This window comes from Salmo salar, chromosome 13 (assembly GCF_965601325.2).
Source record: "Salmo salar chromosome 13, fSalSal1, whole genome shotgun sequence".
Taxonomy (NCBI): domain Eukaryota; kingdom Metazoa; phylum Chordata; class Actinopteri; order Salmoniformes; family Salmonidae; genus Salmo; species Salmo salar.
Window position 1 is genome coordinate 105,416,470 of NC_138303.1, and position 18,531 is coordinate 105,435,000.

The 18,531-nt window shown below is 45.6% G+C and overlaps 1 protein-coding gene across 3 annotated transcripts in view; it reads left to right on the forward strand.

The window, feature by feature from the left end:
* Nucleotides 1-18,531, forward strand: part of dym (dymeclin) — a 204,523-nt gene that overhangs the window by 18,701 nt on the left and 167,291 nt on the right. For all 3 annotated transcript variants that reach the window (XR_014380215.1, XM_082960550.1, XM_082960551.1), the window contains exon 6: nucleotides 4,797-4,869. Coding sequence is in view for 2 of the 3 variants with exons in the window: in XM_082960550.1 (XP_082816676.1) it covers nucleotides 4,797-4,869 (73 nt within the window). In the remaining variant the exon portion in view is untranslated. The remainder of the gene's footprint in view (nucleotides 1-4,796; nucleotides 4,870-18,531) is intronic.

Below are 18,531 nucleotides of genomic sequence, written 5' to 3' on the forward strand. Positions count from 1 at the left end.
AAAACAATCTACAAGACCGCCCGGTTCTCGTCTCTGTTGCCATAGCTCAGAGCATCTTTACACTCACTTCTCAGTTTATTAGGTACACCAGCCCATTGACAAAAATGGTTCGCTCCTACAAACAGTGAGTCACGTGGCCGTGGCTTGATGTATAAAGCCGGCAGACAGGCATTGTGACTGTTCGATTGAACGCTAGAATGCGCAAAACTATTGACCTAAGTGTCTTTGAGCGCGGTAAGTACCAGCGCGTGAACGGCATCTCGGAAACGCATAACTCGCCGGTCCTTGTCACAGATGGGCTATTGCAGCAGACGACTACTCTGGATTTCACTCCTATCAGCTAAAAACAGTAAGAACTAGCTCCAGTCAACGATCAACAAGTCCCGTGTGGCTCAGTTGGTAGAGCATGGTGTTTGCAACGCCAGGGTTGTGGGTTCGATTCCCACGGGGGACCAGTGCGGAAAAAATGTATGCATTCACTACTGTAAGTCACTCTGGATAAGAGTGTCTGCTAAATGACTAAAATGTAAATGTAAACAATTGTGGAGTGGAAAAACATGGCCTGGTCTGACAAATCCCACTTCCTGTTGTGTCATGCTGATGGCAGAGTCCAAATTGTACTTTTTGGTTCAGCCCCCACAGTGGCAGGTAGATGAAAAAAATAAAATACAAGACATTTTTTTACACAAATTAAACCAACAAAAAACACAAAGGATGAGCATGCTTTGTAATGTTTCTAAAACAAATGTTTTACAAGTAGAAGAATGTGGTACAGTGCTGTGAAGAAGTATGAAGTAATGTGGTACAGTGCTGTGAAGAAGTATGAAGTAATGTGGTACAGTGCTGTGAAGAAGTATGAAGTAATGTGGTACAGTGCTGTGAAGAAGTATGAAGTAATGTGGTACAGTGCTGTGAAGAAGTAGAAGTAATGTGGTACAGTGCTGTGAAGAAGTATGAAGTAATGTGGTACAGTGCTGTGAAGAAGTATGAAGTAATGTGGTACAGTGCTGTGAAGAAGTATGAAGTAATGTGGTACAGTGCTGTGAAGAAGTATGAAGTAATGTGGTACAGTGCTGTGAAGAAGTATGAAGTAATGTGGTACAGTGCTGTGAAGAAGTATGAAGTAATGTGGTGCAGTGCTGTGAAGAAGTATGAAGTAATGTGGTACAGTGCTGTGAAGAAGTATGAAGTAATGTGGTACAGGGCTGTGAAGAAGTATGAAGTAATGTGGTACAGGGCTGTGAAGAAGTATGAAGTCATGTGGTACGGTGCTGTGAAGAAGTATGAAGTCATGTGGTACGGTGCTGTGAAGAAGTATGAAGTCATGTGGTACGGTGCTGTGAAGAAGTATGAAGTCATGTGGTACGGTGCTGTGAAGAAGTATGAAGTAATGTGGTACGGTGCTGTGAAGAAGTATGAAGTAATGTGGTACGGTGCTGTGAAGAAGTATGAAGTAATGTGGTACGGTGCTGTGAAGAAGTATGAAGTAATGTGGTACGGTGCTGTGAAGAAGTATGAAGTAATGTGGTACGGTGCTGTGAAGAAGTATGAAGTAATGTGGTACGGTGCTGTGAAGAAGTATGAAGTAATGTGGTACGGTGCTGTGAAGAAGTATGAAGTAATGTGGTACGGTGCTGTGAAGAAGTATGAAGTAATGTGGTACAGTGCTGTGAAGAAGTATGAAGTAATGTGGTACAGTGCTGTGAAGAAGTATGAAGTAATGTGGTACAGTGCTGTGAAGAAGTATGAAGTAATGTGGTACAGTGCTGTGAAGAAGTATGAAGTAATGTGGTACAGTGCTGTGAAGAAGTATGAAGTAATGTGGTACAGTGCTGTGAAGAAGTATGAAGTAATGTGGTACAGTGCTGTGAAGAAGTATGAAGTAATGTGGTACAGTGCTGTGAAGAAGTATGAAGTAATGTGGTACAGTGCTGTGAAGAAGTATGAAGTAATGTGGTACAGTGCTGTGAAGAAGTATGAAGTAATGTGGTACAGTGCTGTGAAGAAGTATGAAGTAATGTGGTACAGTGCTGTGAAGAAGTATGAAGTAATGTGGTACAGTGCTGTGAAGAAGTATGAAGTAATGTGGTACAGTGCTGTGAAGAAGTATGAAGTAATGTGGTACGGTGCTGTGAAGAAGTATGAAGTAATGTGGTACGGTGCTGTGAAGAAGTATGAAGTAATGTGGTACGGTGCTGTGAAGAAGTATGAAGTAATGTGGTACGGTGCTGTGAAGAAGTATGAAGTAATGTGGTACGGTGCTGTGAAGAAGTATGAAGTCATGTGGTACGGTGCTGTGAAGAAGTATGAAGTCATGTGGTACGGTGCTGTGAAGAAGTATGAAGTCATGTGGTACGGTGCTGTGAAGAAGTATGAAGTCATGTGGTACGGTGCTGTGAAGAAGTATGAAGTCATGTGGTACGGTGCTGTGAAGAAGTATGAAGTCATGTGGTACGGTGCTGTGAAGAAGTATGAAGTCATGTGGTACGGTGCTGTGAAGAAGTATGAAGTCATGTGGTACGGTGCTGTGAAGAAGTATGAAGTCATGTGGCACGGTGCTGTGAAGAAGTATGAAGTCATGTGGTACGGTGCTGTGAAGAAGTATGAAGTAATGTGGTACGGTGCTGTGAAGAAGTATGAAGTCATGTGGTACGGTGCTGTGAAGAAGTATGAAGTCATGTGGTACGGTGCTGTGAAGAAGTATGAAGTCATGTGGTACGGTGCTGTGAAGAAGTATGAAGTCATGTGGTACGGTGCTGTGAAGAAGTATGAAGTAATGTGGTACGGTGCTGTGAAGAAGTATGAAGTAATGTGGTACAGTGCTGTGAAGAAGTATGAAGTAATGTGGTACAGTGCTGTGAAGAAGTATGAAGTAATTTGGTACAGTGCTGTGAAGAAGTATGAAGTAATTTGGTACAGTGCTGTGAAGAAGTATGAAGTAATGTGGTACAGTGCTGTGAAGTATTTTTTTCCCCTTTCTGATTTTCTCTTTTTCATATTTTTTTCTCCTGAATGTTGTCAGATCTTCAGTAAAACCTGATATTAGATAAAGGGAACCTGAGTTTACAACAACAAAAAATAATCTGATTTTATTTATTTAGTAAAAATGTTATGCAACAACCAATTCCCCTGTGTGAAAAAGTAATTGCCCCCTTTACAGTCAATAACTGGTTGTGCCACCTTTAGCTGCAACGACTCCAACCAAACGCTTCCTGTAGTTGTTGGTCAGTCTCACGTCACTGTAAAGGGATTTTGTCCCACTCTTCCATGCAGAACTGCTTTAACTCAGCGACATTTGTGGGTTTTCAAGCATGAACTGGTCGTTTTAAGTCCTGCCACATCTCAATTGGGATTAGGTCTGGACTTTGAAAAGGCCATTCCAAAACTTCAAATTTGTTGCCTTTTAACCATTTCAATGTAGACTTGATTGCGTGTTTTGGATCATTGTCTTGCTGCATGACCCAGCTGCACTTCAGTTTCAGCTCACAGACAGATGGTCTGACATTCTCCTGTAGAAGTCTCTGATACAGAGCAGAATTCATGGTTCCTTCTATAAAGAGAAATTATCCAGGTTCTGAGGAAGCAAAGCATCCCCAAACCATCAAACTACCACCACCATGCTTGAACGTTGGTATGAGGTTTTTACTGTGGAATGCAGTGTTTGGTTTTCACCAGACATAATGAGACCCGTCTCGTCCAAAAAGTTGACTCAAGTTTTTCAAGGCTCTTGGAAGAATGTTCTATGGACAGATGAGTCAACTATCATTTTTTGGATGACATGAGTAGACTTTAGTTCCAAGTAAATTAGACCAACTTTTAAGCCTGTGCACAGCGCTTCTAAAAAATGAATATTTCCCTCAGCTCTTCACGTGCGCACAGCCCCCCAGCCAGGCAGTGTGGCTGAGTGAGGTGGCATAGGCAATATAGACTTCCTAGTTCTTTGACTTTGTACGATTATTTACCAGCTATGAAACAAAACACCAGAAATACTTTGAAAACAGCTACTGCAGCATTTATGTTACTATAAATGTGATCATTCTTGACTTTCTATTCACAGATGAGAGTGGAACACTCGCACTGTGAAGCACTGACCACACGCCAACATGGCTGGTGAAATAGACGTTTTACCCACCAATGCCAAAATCTACCCGCAGCTGGCGGGTGTCAATTTTAGGCCCTGGTCCATGGCCCCATCCTGCCTGGTGTCAATGGTACAGACTGGTGGCAGTGGTGTAATGGTGTGGGGAATGTTAGTTCCCTTGATACCAACTGAGCAATGTTTCCATTACCAGAAGAAATCAAGCTGTTCTGATGGCAAAGGGGGTCCGACCCAGTACTATACCTAATAAACTGGCCACTGAGTGTATATTTAATAGCTATCAAGGCCATGCATCCAACAGAGCCACCCCACTGTGCCTTGGGGTCTTATGTGTGTAGGTTTTCCTGTGAGGTGAGCTTGGGTCTCCACTCTCCACGTTTTTCCATTGAACCCAAACGGACACAAAGTACTCTTTGTAGTCAAGTAGGGGGTCAGTGTAGCTATTGGCTGGTCTAATTGAAAGGTGGTTGAAAGCAGAGACAGGCTAGGTAATTGGCTAAACTTCTCTCTCTCTGTGTCTCTGTCTCTCTCTCTTCTCTCCCTCCCTCTCTCTCTCTCTCTCTCTCTTCTCTCTCCCTCCCTCTCTCTCTCTCTCTCTCTCTCTCTCTCTCTCTCTCTCTCTCCTCTCTCTCTCTCTCTCTCTCTCTCTCTCTCTCTCTCTCTCTCTCTCTCTCTCTCTCTCTCTTTCATTCTGCAGACACGGGGAGAGAGGATCTGCTGGAGGAGCTGATGTGTAACCTGGTACACCTGGTCGTGGAGGTGCCCCTGCTGTGAGTACCTTGGAGGGGAGTGGGTGGACTGAGTCTGGACCCCCTATGGCTCCCACCTGGGGTGGAGGGTGAGGGGTTCACCTGGCCGTGGAGGCGCCCCTGCTGTGAGGGATTGGTGCAGAGGGGTATGGATGGGCACTGAGTCTGGAGCCCGTCTGGCCTCCTCCAGCTGTTTTAATGGGCTCTTGGATGGTGATAAATGAAAGGCCAGCTCTACAAACTGCAGGTATTCTAGATACCTGCTGCATTGAAATATTTGATCTCCACACACCGACTGGGTCATCAGTTAGCATTTTGGGGGGGGGGGGATGATCCTGTCTTCTGTACCTGCTCCCCCCCAAGTAGCTCCAGGTCACGTTGAATATAGAGAGCTCCAGTGTGAATGGGCCAGTAGAACCAGGTCAGGTTGAATATAGAGCTCCAGTGTGAATGGGCCAGTAGGACCAGGTCAGGTTGAATATAGAGCTCCAGTGTGAATGGGCCAGTAGAACCAGGTCAGGTTGAATATAGAGCTCCAGTGTGAATGGGCCAGTAGGACCAGGTCAGGTTGAATATAGAGCTCCAGTGTGAATGGGCCAGTAGGACCAGGTCAGGTTGAATATAGAGCTCCAGTGTGAATGGGCCAGTAGAACCAGGTCAGGTTGAATATAGAGCTCCAGTGTGAATGGGCCAGTAGCTCCAGGTCAGGTTGAATATAGAGCTCCAGTGTGAATGGGCCAGTAGCTCCAGGTCATCATTCTTCTCTGGCTCTGTCTGTGCCAGTCAACAAGCCAGCCTCTTTTCTTTTTTAAGGCTCTTTTATACTGTTGTGTAAACTTGCGAAATTATCCCATCTGTAGCGCTACCTCTCGAGGTTGCGCCCAACTGTCGCCCCCCGCAGGGCAGTGTGAACAGAGTCTCGTTGTGTTCAAGACTTCTACAGTATAAATGGTCATAGCAGAGCAATATTTCTGCAATGTATAGATATTTTCCTTATAGTTGCAGTAACACCCTGTTACATTCTGGAAATGTTGCGGTAGCTGATTGCTACTCTTAGCCACGGAAACTATGGAAACCGGTTCCTTGCACCAACATAAAAAAAAGTAAAATGTTTATACTATCTCAAAGGGTTGACATATGAAAGTCAACATTTTCAGAAACGTAAGTCAACATTTTGAGATGGTAGATCATACAAATATATACTTTTTCTTTAATTTGTAACATTGCTTGGCGATTTCAGAGGTGGCACCACAGGTCCCAGAGTGGTGGTGGGGGATTATTTTGATGGGGCTCAGAGTTTTTCCTGATCTGGTAAGCTAACCTAACCAGGTAAAACTCTGGATATGACATAGTAATAAATCAGATTTCAAAAAAATGTTTTTATATGGGCTATGATGGGAGAATGAAAACATCACAATCCTGTCAAACAAATCATGAGGCTAATCAGTCTAAACAACAATACTTTATCCCTCTTTTCAACACTTTTGTGTCAATATTTTTTATGAAACCAAATCAAAAGTACTGGGGGAAATGCCAGCTGGCCAAATGTTTGCCAAATGTTTGCTGTGCTGATCTCTGCAACATGGATAGATGAAAATCGCCACACAATGCTACAAATGAAGAAACATAACCTATGTATTTCTATGTGTACAGTATGTATTTTATTTTTAGGTGGCAGTAATGGCTTTCCATATATAGCAGCTGAACATTTCAACTCCCCGGTGAATTATAGCCTACCCACGTTAAGTCACAATGTTTTTTTTTTTACAAGATGTAGCCTGAACCTAATAATTTGGTATGTTATAAGGTAGACCTACTGTACTTTTATATTCGTATTAAAGGGGTAATCGTTACATTTTGATAGGCTGACGTTACTTGATAAAGACATGTTAGCCTTAGCTAGCGGTAACCGTGATATTGTTTTGAAGCTAAAATGTAATGAGTGTACAGATTAGAAAATAAACCCTTTAGGGCATAAAATTAAAACCTGCCACCCACCAAATGCGGGTAGATTTAGGTATTGGTGGGTAAGAATGTCTATTTCACTAGCCACGTTGGTGGATGACTCTACAGTGAATAAACAGAGTCAAAAGTCAAGTATGAGAATCAAATGAAATTTTATCGGTCACATACACATGGTTTGCAGATGTTAATGCGAGTGTAGTGAAATGCTTGTGCTTCTATTTCCGACAGTGCACTAATATCTAACAAGTAATCTAACAATTCCCCAACAACTACCTAATACACACAAATCTAAAGGGGTGAATGAGAATATGTTCGTATAAATATATGGATGAGCGATGGACGAGCGGCATAGGCAAGGTGCAATAGATGGTATAAAATACAGTATATACATATGATATGAGTAAAGTGGCATCATTTAAAGTGGCTAGTGATCCATTTATTAAAGTGGCCAGTGATTTGGTTTCAATGTAGGCAGCAGCCTCTGAGTTAGTGATTGATGTTTAGCAGTCTGATGACCTTGAGATAGATGTTTTTCAGTCTCTCGGTCCCAGCTTTGATGCACCCATACTGATCTCGCCTTCTGGATGATAGTGGTGTGAACAGGCAGTGGCTCGGGTGGTTGTTGTCCTTGATGATCTTTTTGGCGTTCCTGTGACATCGGGTGCTGTAGGTGTCCTGGAGGACAGGTAGTTTGCCCCCGGTGATGCGTTGTCCAGACCGCACCACCCTCTGGAGAGCCTTGTGGTTGAGGTCGGTGCAGTTGCTGTAACCAGGCGGTGATACAACCCGACAGGATGCTCTCGATTGTGCATTTGTAAAAGTTTGTCAGGGTTTTGGGTGACAAGCCACATTTCTGCAGCCTCCTGTGGTTGAAGAGGCGCTGTTGTACCTTCTTCACCACACAGTCTGTTTAGGTGGACCATTTCAGTTTGTCTGTGACGTGTTCGCCGAGGAACTTAAAACTTTCCACCTTCTCCACTGCTGTCCCTTCGATGTGGATAGGGGGGGTGCTCCCTCTGCTGTTTCCTGAAGACCACTATCATCTCCTTTGTTTTGTTGACGTTGAATGAGAGGTTGTTTTCCAGACACCACACTCCGAGTGACACCACCTCCTCCCTGTAGGCTGTCTCGTCATTGTTGGTCATCAAGCCTACTGCTGTTGTGTCGTCTGCAAACTTGATGATTGAGTTGGAGGCGTGCATGGCCACTCAGTCATGGGTGAACATGGAGTACAGGAGGGGGCTGAGCACGCACCCTTGTGGGGCCCCAGTGTTGAGGGTCAGCGAAGTGGAGACGTTGTTTCCTACCTTCACCACCTGGGTGCGGCCCGTCAAAGTCCAGGACCCAATTGCACAGGTCGGGGTTGAGACCCAGGGACTCCAGCTTGATGATGAGCTTGGAGAGTACTATGGTGTTGAATGCTGAACTGTAGTCAATGAACAGCATTCTTACATGGGTATTTCTCTTGACCAGATAGGATAGGGCAGTGTGATGGCGATTGCATCGTCTGTGGACCTGTTGGGGCGGTATGCAAACTGAAGTGGGTCTAGGGTGGCCGGGAAGGTGGAGGTGATATGATCCTTGACTATTCACTCAAAGCACTTCATGATGACAGAAGTGAGTGCTATGGGGCGGTAGTCATTTAGTTCAGTTTAGTTCATCTTTGCCTTCTTGGGTACAGGAACAATGGTGGCCATCTTGAAGCATGAGGGGACAGCAGACTGGGATAGGGAGAGATTGAATATGTCCGTAAACACTCCAGCCAGCTGGTCTGCGCATGCTCTGAGGACGCGGCTAGGCATGCCGTCTGGGCCAGCAGCCTTGCGAGGGTTAACACGTCTAAACGTTTTACTCACGCCGGCAACGTAGAAGGAGGGGGGGGGCAGTCCTTGTTAGCGGGCCATGACGGGGGCACTGTTATCCTCAAAGCGGGCAAAGAAGGTGTTTAGTTTGCCTGGAAGCGCGACATCGGTGTCCGTGACATGGCTGGTTTTCTTTTTGTAGTCTGTGATTTCGTGTAGACCCTGCCACTTACGCCTCGTGTCTGAGAAGTTGAATTGCGACTCCACTTTGTCCCTGTACCGGCATTTCGCTTGTTTCATTGCCTTGCGGAGGGAATAACTACACTGTTTATATTCAGCCGTATTCCCAGACCTCTTTCCATGGTTAAATGCGGTGGTTTGCGCTTTCAGTTTTGAGCGAATGCCGCCATCCATCCACGGTTTCTGGTTAGGGTAGGTTTTAATAGTCGCAGTGGGTACAACATCTCCAATGCACTTCCTTATAAACTCACTCACCAAGTCAGCGTATAGATCGATGTTGTTCTCTGAGGCTGACCAGAATATATCCCAGGCCGCGTGATCAAAACAATCTTGAAGCGTGGATTCCGATTGGTCAGACCAGCATTGAATGGTTCTTGTCACTGTTTAAATTTCTGCCTTTCAGACGGTAGGAGCAAGATGGCATCGGATTTGCCGAAGGGAGGGCGGGAGAGGGCTTTGTATGCATCGCGGAAGTTAGAGTAGCAGTGATCGAGTGTATTACCTCCCATGAGTACTGCAGTCAATATGCTGATAGAATTTAGGTAGCCTTGTTCTCAAATTTGCTTTGTTAAAATCCCCAGCTCCAATAAATGCAGCCTCAGGATATATGGTTTCCAGTTTACAGAGAGTCCAGTGAAGTTCCTTGAGGGCTGTCATGGTGTCTGCTTGAGGGGGAATGTACACAGCTGTGAAGATAACTGATGAGAATTCTCTCGGGAGGTAATATAGCCGGCATTTGATTAAGCAATTCTAGGTCGGGTGAGCGGAAGGACTTGAGTTCCTGTATGTTGTTATGATTACACCATGAGTCGTTAATTATGAAGCATACACCCCCGCCCTTCCCCTTCCCAGAGAGGTGTTTATCTCTGTCGGCGTGATACAAGGAGAATCCCGGCGGCTGAACCGATTCTGACAACATATCCCGAAAGAGCCATGTTTCTGTGGAACAGATAATTTTACAATCTCTGATGTCTCTCTGGAAGGCAACCCTTGCTTGAATTTTGTCTACCTTGTTGTCAAGAGACTGGACATTGGTGAGTAGTATACTCGGGAGTGGTGGGCGATGTGCATGTCTGCGGAGCCTGAGCAGGAGGCCGCTCCGTCTGCCCCTTCTGCGGCGCCTTTGTTTTGGGTTGGCTTCTGGGATTAGATCCATTGTCCTGGGTGGTGATCCAAATAGAGGATCCGCTTCGGGAAAGTCGTATTCCTGGTCGTAATGTTGGTAAGTTGACATCGCTCTTATATCCAATAGTTCTTCCCGGCTGTATGTAATAAGACTTAAGATTTCCTGGATCAACAATGTAAGAAATAATACATAAAATAAAAATACTGCATAGTTTCCTAAGGACTCGAAGCGAGGTGACCATCTCTGTTGGCGACATTTTGTAGTCTGTGTAATCTGTGCGAGTTGCGATTTAGTAGCCGGTCAAAGTATTTCTGCTGTTTCGTTTCATAGCTGCTGATTGGAGGCGCTGGCACAGGCATAACATTTAGTCTAAATGACCCAAGTCAGCAAAGTAAGACTTTGTCCAAGTGTTTCTTGGCTATTTACATTGTTTAGTTCAGAAGCTTCATTGTTTTTTAAAGTTGGTTTGAATCTGCTGCTTCAACTGATAGCGAAGAGCTTGTTTTCTAAACTGCCTCCGGGACCCCGAGGGATGCACGTTTAGATTTCTGCCCTAGCACTACACAGCTGATTCAAATAATCAACTAATCATCAAGCTTTGACCATTTGAATCAGCTGTGTAGTGTTAGGACAAAAACCAAAATGTAGTCCCCCGAGGACCGAGTTTGGGAAACGCTGCTGTAGACGTTGTCTACTTACTACTAGTCACATCCCAAATCTCACACACACGTGACATGACTCGTGTGAACCCAGTTACCACGGTATCCTCCTGCCCTTAAAGGGGTAGCTGAACATTTTGGTTATATGACTCAAGTCACAAAAATGTTTATGAAATTGAGCAATATACCACATTACTTCTTACTACATTTCTTGTTTTAGAAACATAAAACATGGTTATCAGTTTTTTTTTTATGCAATTATGGCACAAAAATATTTTGGCTGGTAAAAAAATCTTAGTGGCATGCAGATTTCTTTTTATCTACCTGCCACAGTGGCTGGTGAACAAAAAGTACATTTTAGGCCCTGAAACCCTTTAATTGTCTGTACATGCTTGTGAATTGTTGCTTTTTTTCAAGAGTGTAATATGGAAGAGTTGCTTGCTTAAGGGAACATTTCAAAATTCATAATCTCCAGCACCACCCCAACGTCAACATATGTGAAAATGGCGCTTTCTATGTTTTGTAGTTAAAAATATAGAGGAAGATGTTTCGAATTCATCATCGGTGTGCAATGTGTGATTTTAACCAATTATGAAAAGGCATTGCATACTAATTGCCTATTAATTGGTTAATGTTATTGGAAACACATATCTCCCGAGTGGCGCAGCGGTCTAAGGCACTGCATCTCAGTGCAAGAGGTGTCACTGCAGTCCCTGGTTCAAATCTAGGCTGCATCACATCTGGCCGTGATTGGGAGTCCCATAGGGCGGTGCACAATTGGCCCGGGTTTGGCCGGGGTAGGCCGTCATTTGTAAATAAGAATTTGTTCTGAACTGACTTTCCTAGTTAAATAAAGGTTAAATTAAAAACAAACAAATTAAAACATATATTTCACAACATAATACAGAAAAGCGTCATTTTCTCATATGTTGAGGTTGGGGTGGTGCTGGAGATGATGAATATAAAGATTAACATTTTACATCTCCCTTTAACATTAGCTAGTAGAATAGTTTGCACTGGTTCTCCTCCTGGCTAGTGGCTACTGTGACATTCACGGTACTTTTGAGAACGTCAACCAAACCCTCTCTCGGCTCGTGACGTTCCCGTCACTATTGTCAATTGATAAGTGTATGTATTGTGTCAATTGAAATTCCGTCCTGATAACTCTATTCAGTGAGAATAAGCCCCCCCTTATCCCTATCAGATGGAATAGAGGTCTCTGGCAAAGGTTCAGAGGCAAAGGGTTACTGGATCGCTGGGTTCCTATTGCAGCATGGGTTCATGGGCCATCTGGTGGGAGGAGGACACACACACACAGTGAGTAAGGAGGGGGCAGTTGAGAGACAGGGAGGGTCAAAGGGAGAGGCGAGAGCTGGGCGGTAAAGGGAGAGGAGCCCCCTTGGTTGGCTGGATTACAGTCCTCTGTTTGGGGGTGGGACACAGAGCCAATGTCCTGGGGAGGGAGCGGAGGGACAGGATGGTCAGTGTGTCTATGGCTGTGTTCCAAATGATATCCTTTTCCCTATATAGTGCGTTACTTATGACCTGAGTCCTATTGGACTAGGATGCTGTTTGGGACGCAGTCTCTGCTGTGCTGATTGGGCATCTTGCTTTGGCTCTGGGCTTTGTTGGGTTCTGTGGCGCCGGGTGGGTCTTGTTGAGTCGGCCCAGATTTGGGCCGGCATGGCTAGCGCTGGTGTACATTTCAAAGGCATTTTTCCATTTCGCCTCCGTCCTGTCTCTCTGTCCTCTGTCGCCTTTGTGCTTCTCCAACACACAGAGGTGTGTGTGTCTGTAAAATCACAACTATTATTTTGGCATGCCATACACTCCTCAAGGTCTGTGGAAGTGTCTGCTGAAAGCCTGACTCTCCCTCTCTCTGTGTGTGATGAGTGTGTGATGAGTCTGGCCATGCTCCAGGCACAGGCACCTCCCTCAGAACACTCACTAATATAAATGCATCAGCGACGTCCATGTTCCGTGGAATGTTCTCAGAATGTCCTTGTGTTCTGTTCCTCCTCCGTGTGACCGTCATGCCCGGAACATATGAGCCATGATGATGATGAGGAGGAGGAGGGCGAAGAGAAGGAGGATAGGGATTGAGGAGTGTGTGACAGTCACCTTCACATGCACACACAGGATTTTTCTGCCATTGAAATGCTTGGGCTGGTCGCCTAAGTCCAAACAGTGTAAATATGATACAATTATAATTAATACACTATTTTATTTATTTTATATATATATACACACACACACACACTATATGGCCAAAAGTATGTGGACATGCCTTCAAATTAGGTAGGCCACACAACCTCACAGAACAGATGAGTGCTGAAGCGTGTAGCTTGTAAAAATCGCCTGTCCTAGCTTGCAACGCTCACTACCGAGTTCCAAAATGCCTCTGGAAGCAACGTCAGCACAATAATTGTTCGCCGGTAGCTTCATGAAATGGGTTTCAATGGACGAGCAGCCACACACAAGCCTAAGATCACCATGCGCAATGCCAAGTGTCGGCTGAAGTGGTGTAAAGCTTTCCACCATTGGATTCATCTGCGTTGCTTGCTGTTTGGGGTTTTAGGCTGGGTTTCTGTACAGCACTTTGTGACATCGGCTGATGTGAAAATGGCTTTTGATTGAATTTGATTGATTGACTCTGGAGCAGTGGAAACACCTTCTCTGGAGTGATGAATCACGCTTCACCATCTAGCAGTCCGACGGACGAATCTGGGTTTGGTGGATGCCAGGAGAAGGGTACCTGCCCAAATGCATAGTGCCAACTGTTAAGTTTGGTGGAGGAGGAATAATGGTCTGAGGCTGTTTTCAGCCCCTTAGTTCCAGTGAAGGGAAATCTTAACGCTACAGATGCTAATGACATTCTAAACGATTCTGTACTTCCAACTTTGTGGCAACAGTTTGAGGAAGGCCTTTTCCTGTTTCAGCGTGACAATGCCCCCGTGCACAAAGCGAGGTCCATACAGAAATGGTTTTCTGTGTGGAAGAACTTGACTGGCCTGCACAGAGCCCTGACCTCAACCCCATCGAACACCTTTGGGATGAATTGGAACGGTGACTGTGAGCCAGGCCTATCTGCCCAACATCAGTGCCAGACCTCACTAATGCTTTTGTGGCTTAATGGAAGCAAGTCCCCGCAGCAATGTTCCAACATCTAGTGGAAAGCCTTCCCAGAAACCTGGAGGCTGTTATAGCAGCAAAGGGGGGACCAACTCCATATTAATGCCCATGATTTTGGAATGAGATATTCGACAAGAAGGTGTCCACATACTTTTGTTCATGTAGTGTATGTGAACTAGAGTTGTCAGTGTTACCCACCCACACTCAGGCACGATTGACTGTCTGTTCTGTTCGAGTGTGACACTCTACAGGTAACTGGCAAAATAAAGGAAACACCTAAATCAAGTGTGTTAATAGGGCGTTGGGCCGCCACGAGCCAGAACAGCTTCAATAGATTCTACAAGTGTCTGGAACTCATACCATTCTTCCATGAGAAATTCCATCATTTGGTGTTTTATTTAGCCAGTTACCTGTACGTCCTGCTGGGTTTTGTGTGTCTCTGTCTGTCTGTGCGCATCTGGGTTTGTGTGTTCTGTGACTGCCACTACCTACTAATTTACAGAGCAGAGTTGATGATCAACTGTTAATACCAACACAACATCAATACAGAGCTGGTTACCGTGGCTACAGAGCAGTGTCGTATAGGTCAGGGTTAATGGGTCGGGGGTGGAGAGAGAGAGTGTGTGTGTGAATATATCATTAATTTTTCGGGATGGAAAAGCGTGTGATGGAAAATCGATACGATTCGATGCACAACATTTGATGCACCAACACATTAATTTTCCATTCTAAATGAAAATCTGCTGCTGATGGAGCTCATGAGCTGGGCCTCTCTGAGCTGGGCCTCTCTGAGCTGGGCCTCTCTGAGCTGGGCCTCTCTGAGCTGGGCCTCTCTGAGCTGGGCCTCTCTGAGCTGGGACTCTCTGAGCTGTGACTCTCTGAGCTGTGACTCTCTGAGCTGGGCCTCTCTGAGCTGGGCCTCTCTGAGCTGGGACTCTCTGAGCTGGGACTCTCTGAGCTGGGCCTCTCTGAGCTGGGCCTCTCTGAGCTGGGCCTCTCTGAGCTGGGCCTCTCTGAGCTGGGCCTCTCTGAGCTGGGACTCTCTGAGCTGGGACTCTCTGAGCTGGGCCTCTCTGAGCTGGGACTCTCTGAGCTGGGCCTCTCCGAGCTGGGCCTCTCTGAGCTGGGTGTTTGTGTGAATGATGCATGTCTATAGTGTATACTATGTAGGCATGTGATCTCAGCCATAATGGAGACTAGACATCTACCACCCTACTACCACTATCAGATTAGAGCCATAAAGGAGACTAGCCATCTACCACCCCACTACCACTATCAGATTAGAGCCATAATGGAGACTAGACATCTACCACCCCACTACCACTATCAGATTAGAGCCATACGGGAGACTAGACATCTACCACCCCACTACCACTATCAGATTAGAGCCATAAGGGAGACTAGTCATCTACCACCCCACTACCACTATCAGATTAGAGCCATAAGGGAGACTAGACATCTACCACCCCACTACCACTATCAGATTAGAGCCATAAGGGAGACTAGACATCTACCACTCTCAGATTAGAGCCATAAAGGAGACTAGACATCTACCAGATTAGAGCCATACGGGAGACTAGCCATCTACCACCCCACTACCAGATTAGAGCCATAATGGAGACTAGACATCTACCACTATCAGATTAGAGCCATAAGGGAGACTAGACATCTACCACACCACTACCAGATTAGAGACATAATGGAGACTAGACATCTACCACTATCAGATTAGAGCCATAAGGGAGACTAGCCATCTACCACCCCACTACCACTATCAGATTAGAGCCATAAAGGAGACTAGACATCTACCACCCCACTACCACTATCAGATTAGAGCCATAAGGGAGACTAGACATCTACCACCCCACTACCACTATCAGATTAGAGCCATAAGGGAGACTAGCCATCTACCACTCTCAGATTAGAGCCATAAGGGAGACTAGACATCTACCACCCCACTACCACTATCAGATTAGAGCCATAATGGAGACATCTACCACCCCACTACCACTATCAGATTAGAGCCATAAGGGAGGCTAGACATCTACCACTATCAGATTAGATCCATAAGGGAGACTAGACATCTACCACCCCACTACCACTATCAGATTAGAGCCATAAGGGAGGCTAGACATCTACCACTATCAGATTAGAGCCATAATGGAGACTAGACATCTACCACCCTACTACCACTATCAGATTAGAGCCATAAGGGAGACTAGCCATCTACCACCCCACTACCACTATCAGATTAGAGCCATAAGGGAGACTAGACATCTACCACCCCACTACCACTATCAGATTAGAGCCATAAAGGAGACTAGACATCTACCACCCCACTACCACTATCAGATTAGAGCCATAAAGGAGACTAGACATCTACCACCCCACTACCACTATCAGATTAGAGCCATAAAGGAGACTAGCCATCTACCACCCCACTACCACTATCAGATTAGAGCCATAATGGAGACTAGCCATCTACCACCCCACGACCACTATCAGATTAGAGCCATAAAGGAGACTAGACATCTACCACCCCACTACCACTATCAGATTAGAGCCATAAAGGAGACTAGACATCTACCACCCCACTACCACTATCAGATTAGAGCCATAAGGGAGTCTAGACATCTACCACTATCAGATTAGAGCCACAATGGAGACATCTACCACCCCACTACCACTATCAGATTAGAGCCATAAGGGAGACTAGACATCTACCACTATCAGATTAGAGCCATAAGGGAGACTAGACATCTACCACCCCACTACCACTATCAGATTAGAGCCATAAGGGAGACATCTACCACCCCACTACCACTATCAGATTAGAGCCATAATGGAGACATCTACCACCCCACTACCACTATCAGATTAGAGCCATAAGGGAGACTAGACATCTACCACCCCACTACCACTATCAGATTAGAGCCATAAAGGAGACTAGACATCTACCACCCCACTACCACTATCAGATTAGAGCCATAAAGGATACTAGACATCTACCACCCCACTACCACTATCAGATTAGAGCCATAAAGGAGACTAGCCATCTACCACCCCACTACCACTATCAGATTAGAGCCATAAGGGAGTCTAGACATCTACCACCCCACTACCACTATCAGATTAGAGCCATAATGGGACATCTACCACCCCACTACCACTATCAGATTATATCCATACGGGAGACTAGACATCTACCACCCCACTACCACTATCAGATTAGAGCCATACGGGAGACTAGACATCTACCACTATCAGATTAGATCCATACGGGAGACTAGACATCTACCACCCCACTACCACTATCAGATTAGAGCCATAAGGGAGACTAGACATCTACCACTATCAGATTAGATCCATACGGGAGACTAGACATCTACCACCCCACTACCACTATCAGATTAGAGCCATAAGGGAGGCTAGACATCTACCACTATCAGATTAGATCCATACGGGAGACTAGACATCTACCACCCCACTACCACTATCAGATTAGAGCCATAAGGGAGGCTAGACATCTACCACTATCAGATTAGATCCATACGGGAGACTAGACATCTACCACCCCACTACCACTATCAGATTAGAGCCATACGGGAGACTAGACATCTACCACTCTCATATTTGTTTTGGGGGGGCAGGTAATGTAGGCTGTCGTTGTCAATAGACGGGTTGGTTGTTCAGTAACAAAAATGACACGTGCACAACTATGTGCAGTCGCTAAGCTACAACAGTGACCGAGTGCAGCAGCTTGGACAGTCACCCGCCATTTTGATATTTTTTCCATGGTAGCCTTTCTGTTAAAATGAAACTGAACAGGAAGGTGAACCGGTAACTGGCCCGGCTGTGTTTTACAGACCGTTTAATCGCTGAATGCCAGTCATTCAGTCTAATGCCAAGAGGAAGACTAGGACTCTCTTCCCTTCCTCCCTCAGTGTATGTATCAATACCAGGCAGTGGTATAACAGAACCAGGAAATAGAACCCTGTGTGTCTCTGAAAGAGTAAGGCATCACTGCCTTGTGATATCACAGTCTGTTCTACGGAACTAGAAGAGCAGGGGTTACAGGAAGCAGAGGAAAAATTAGGGGGGAGGGAGGGATAGAGAGAAAGAGAGTGGGAGGGATAGAGAGAGAGTGGGAGGGATAGAGAGAAAGTGGGAGGGATAGAGAGAAAGAGAGTGGGAGGGATAGAGAGAAAGAGAGTGGGAGGGATAGAGAGAGAGTGGGAGGGATAGAGAGAAAGAGAGTGGGAGGGATAGAGAGAGAGTGGGAGGGATAGAGAGAGAGTGGGAGGGATAGAGAGAAAGAGAGTGGGAGGGATAGAGAGAAAGAGAGTGGGAGGGATAGAGAGAAAGAGAGTGGGAGGGATAGAGAGAGAGTGGGAGGGATAGAGAGAGAGTGGGAGGGATAGAGAGAAAGAGAGTGGGAGGGATAGAGAGAAAGAGAGTGGGAGGGATAGAGAGAAAGAGAGTGGGAGGGATAGAGAGAAAGAGAGTGGGAGGGATAGAGAGAAAGAGAGTGGGAGGGATAGAGAGAAAGAGAGTGGGAGGGATAGAGAGAAAGAGAGTGGGAGGGATAGAGAGAAAGAGAGTGGGAGGGATAGAGAGAAAGAGAGTGGGAGGGATAGAGAGAGAGTGGGAGGGATAGAGAGAGAGTGGGAGGGATAGAGAGAGAGTGGGAGGGATAGAGAGAGAGTGGGAGGGATAGAGAGAGAGTGGGAGGGATAGAGAGAGAGTGGGAGGGATAGAG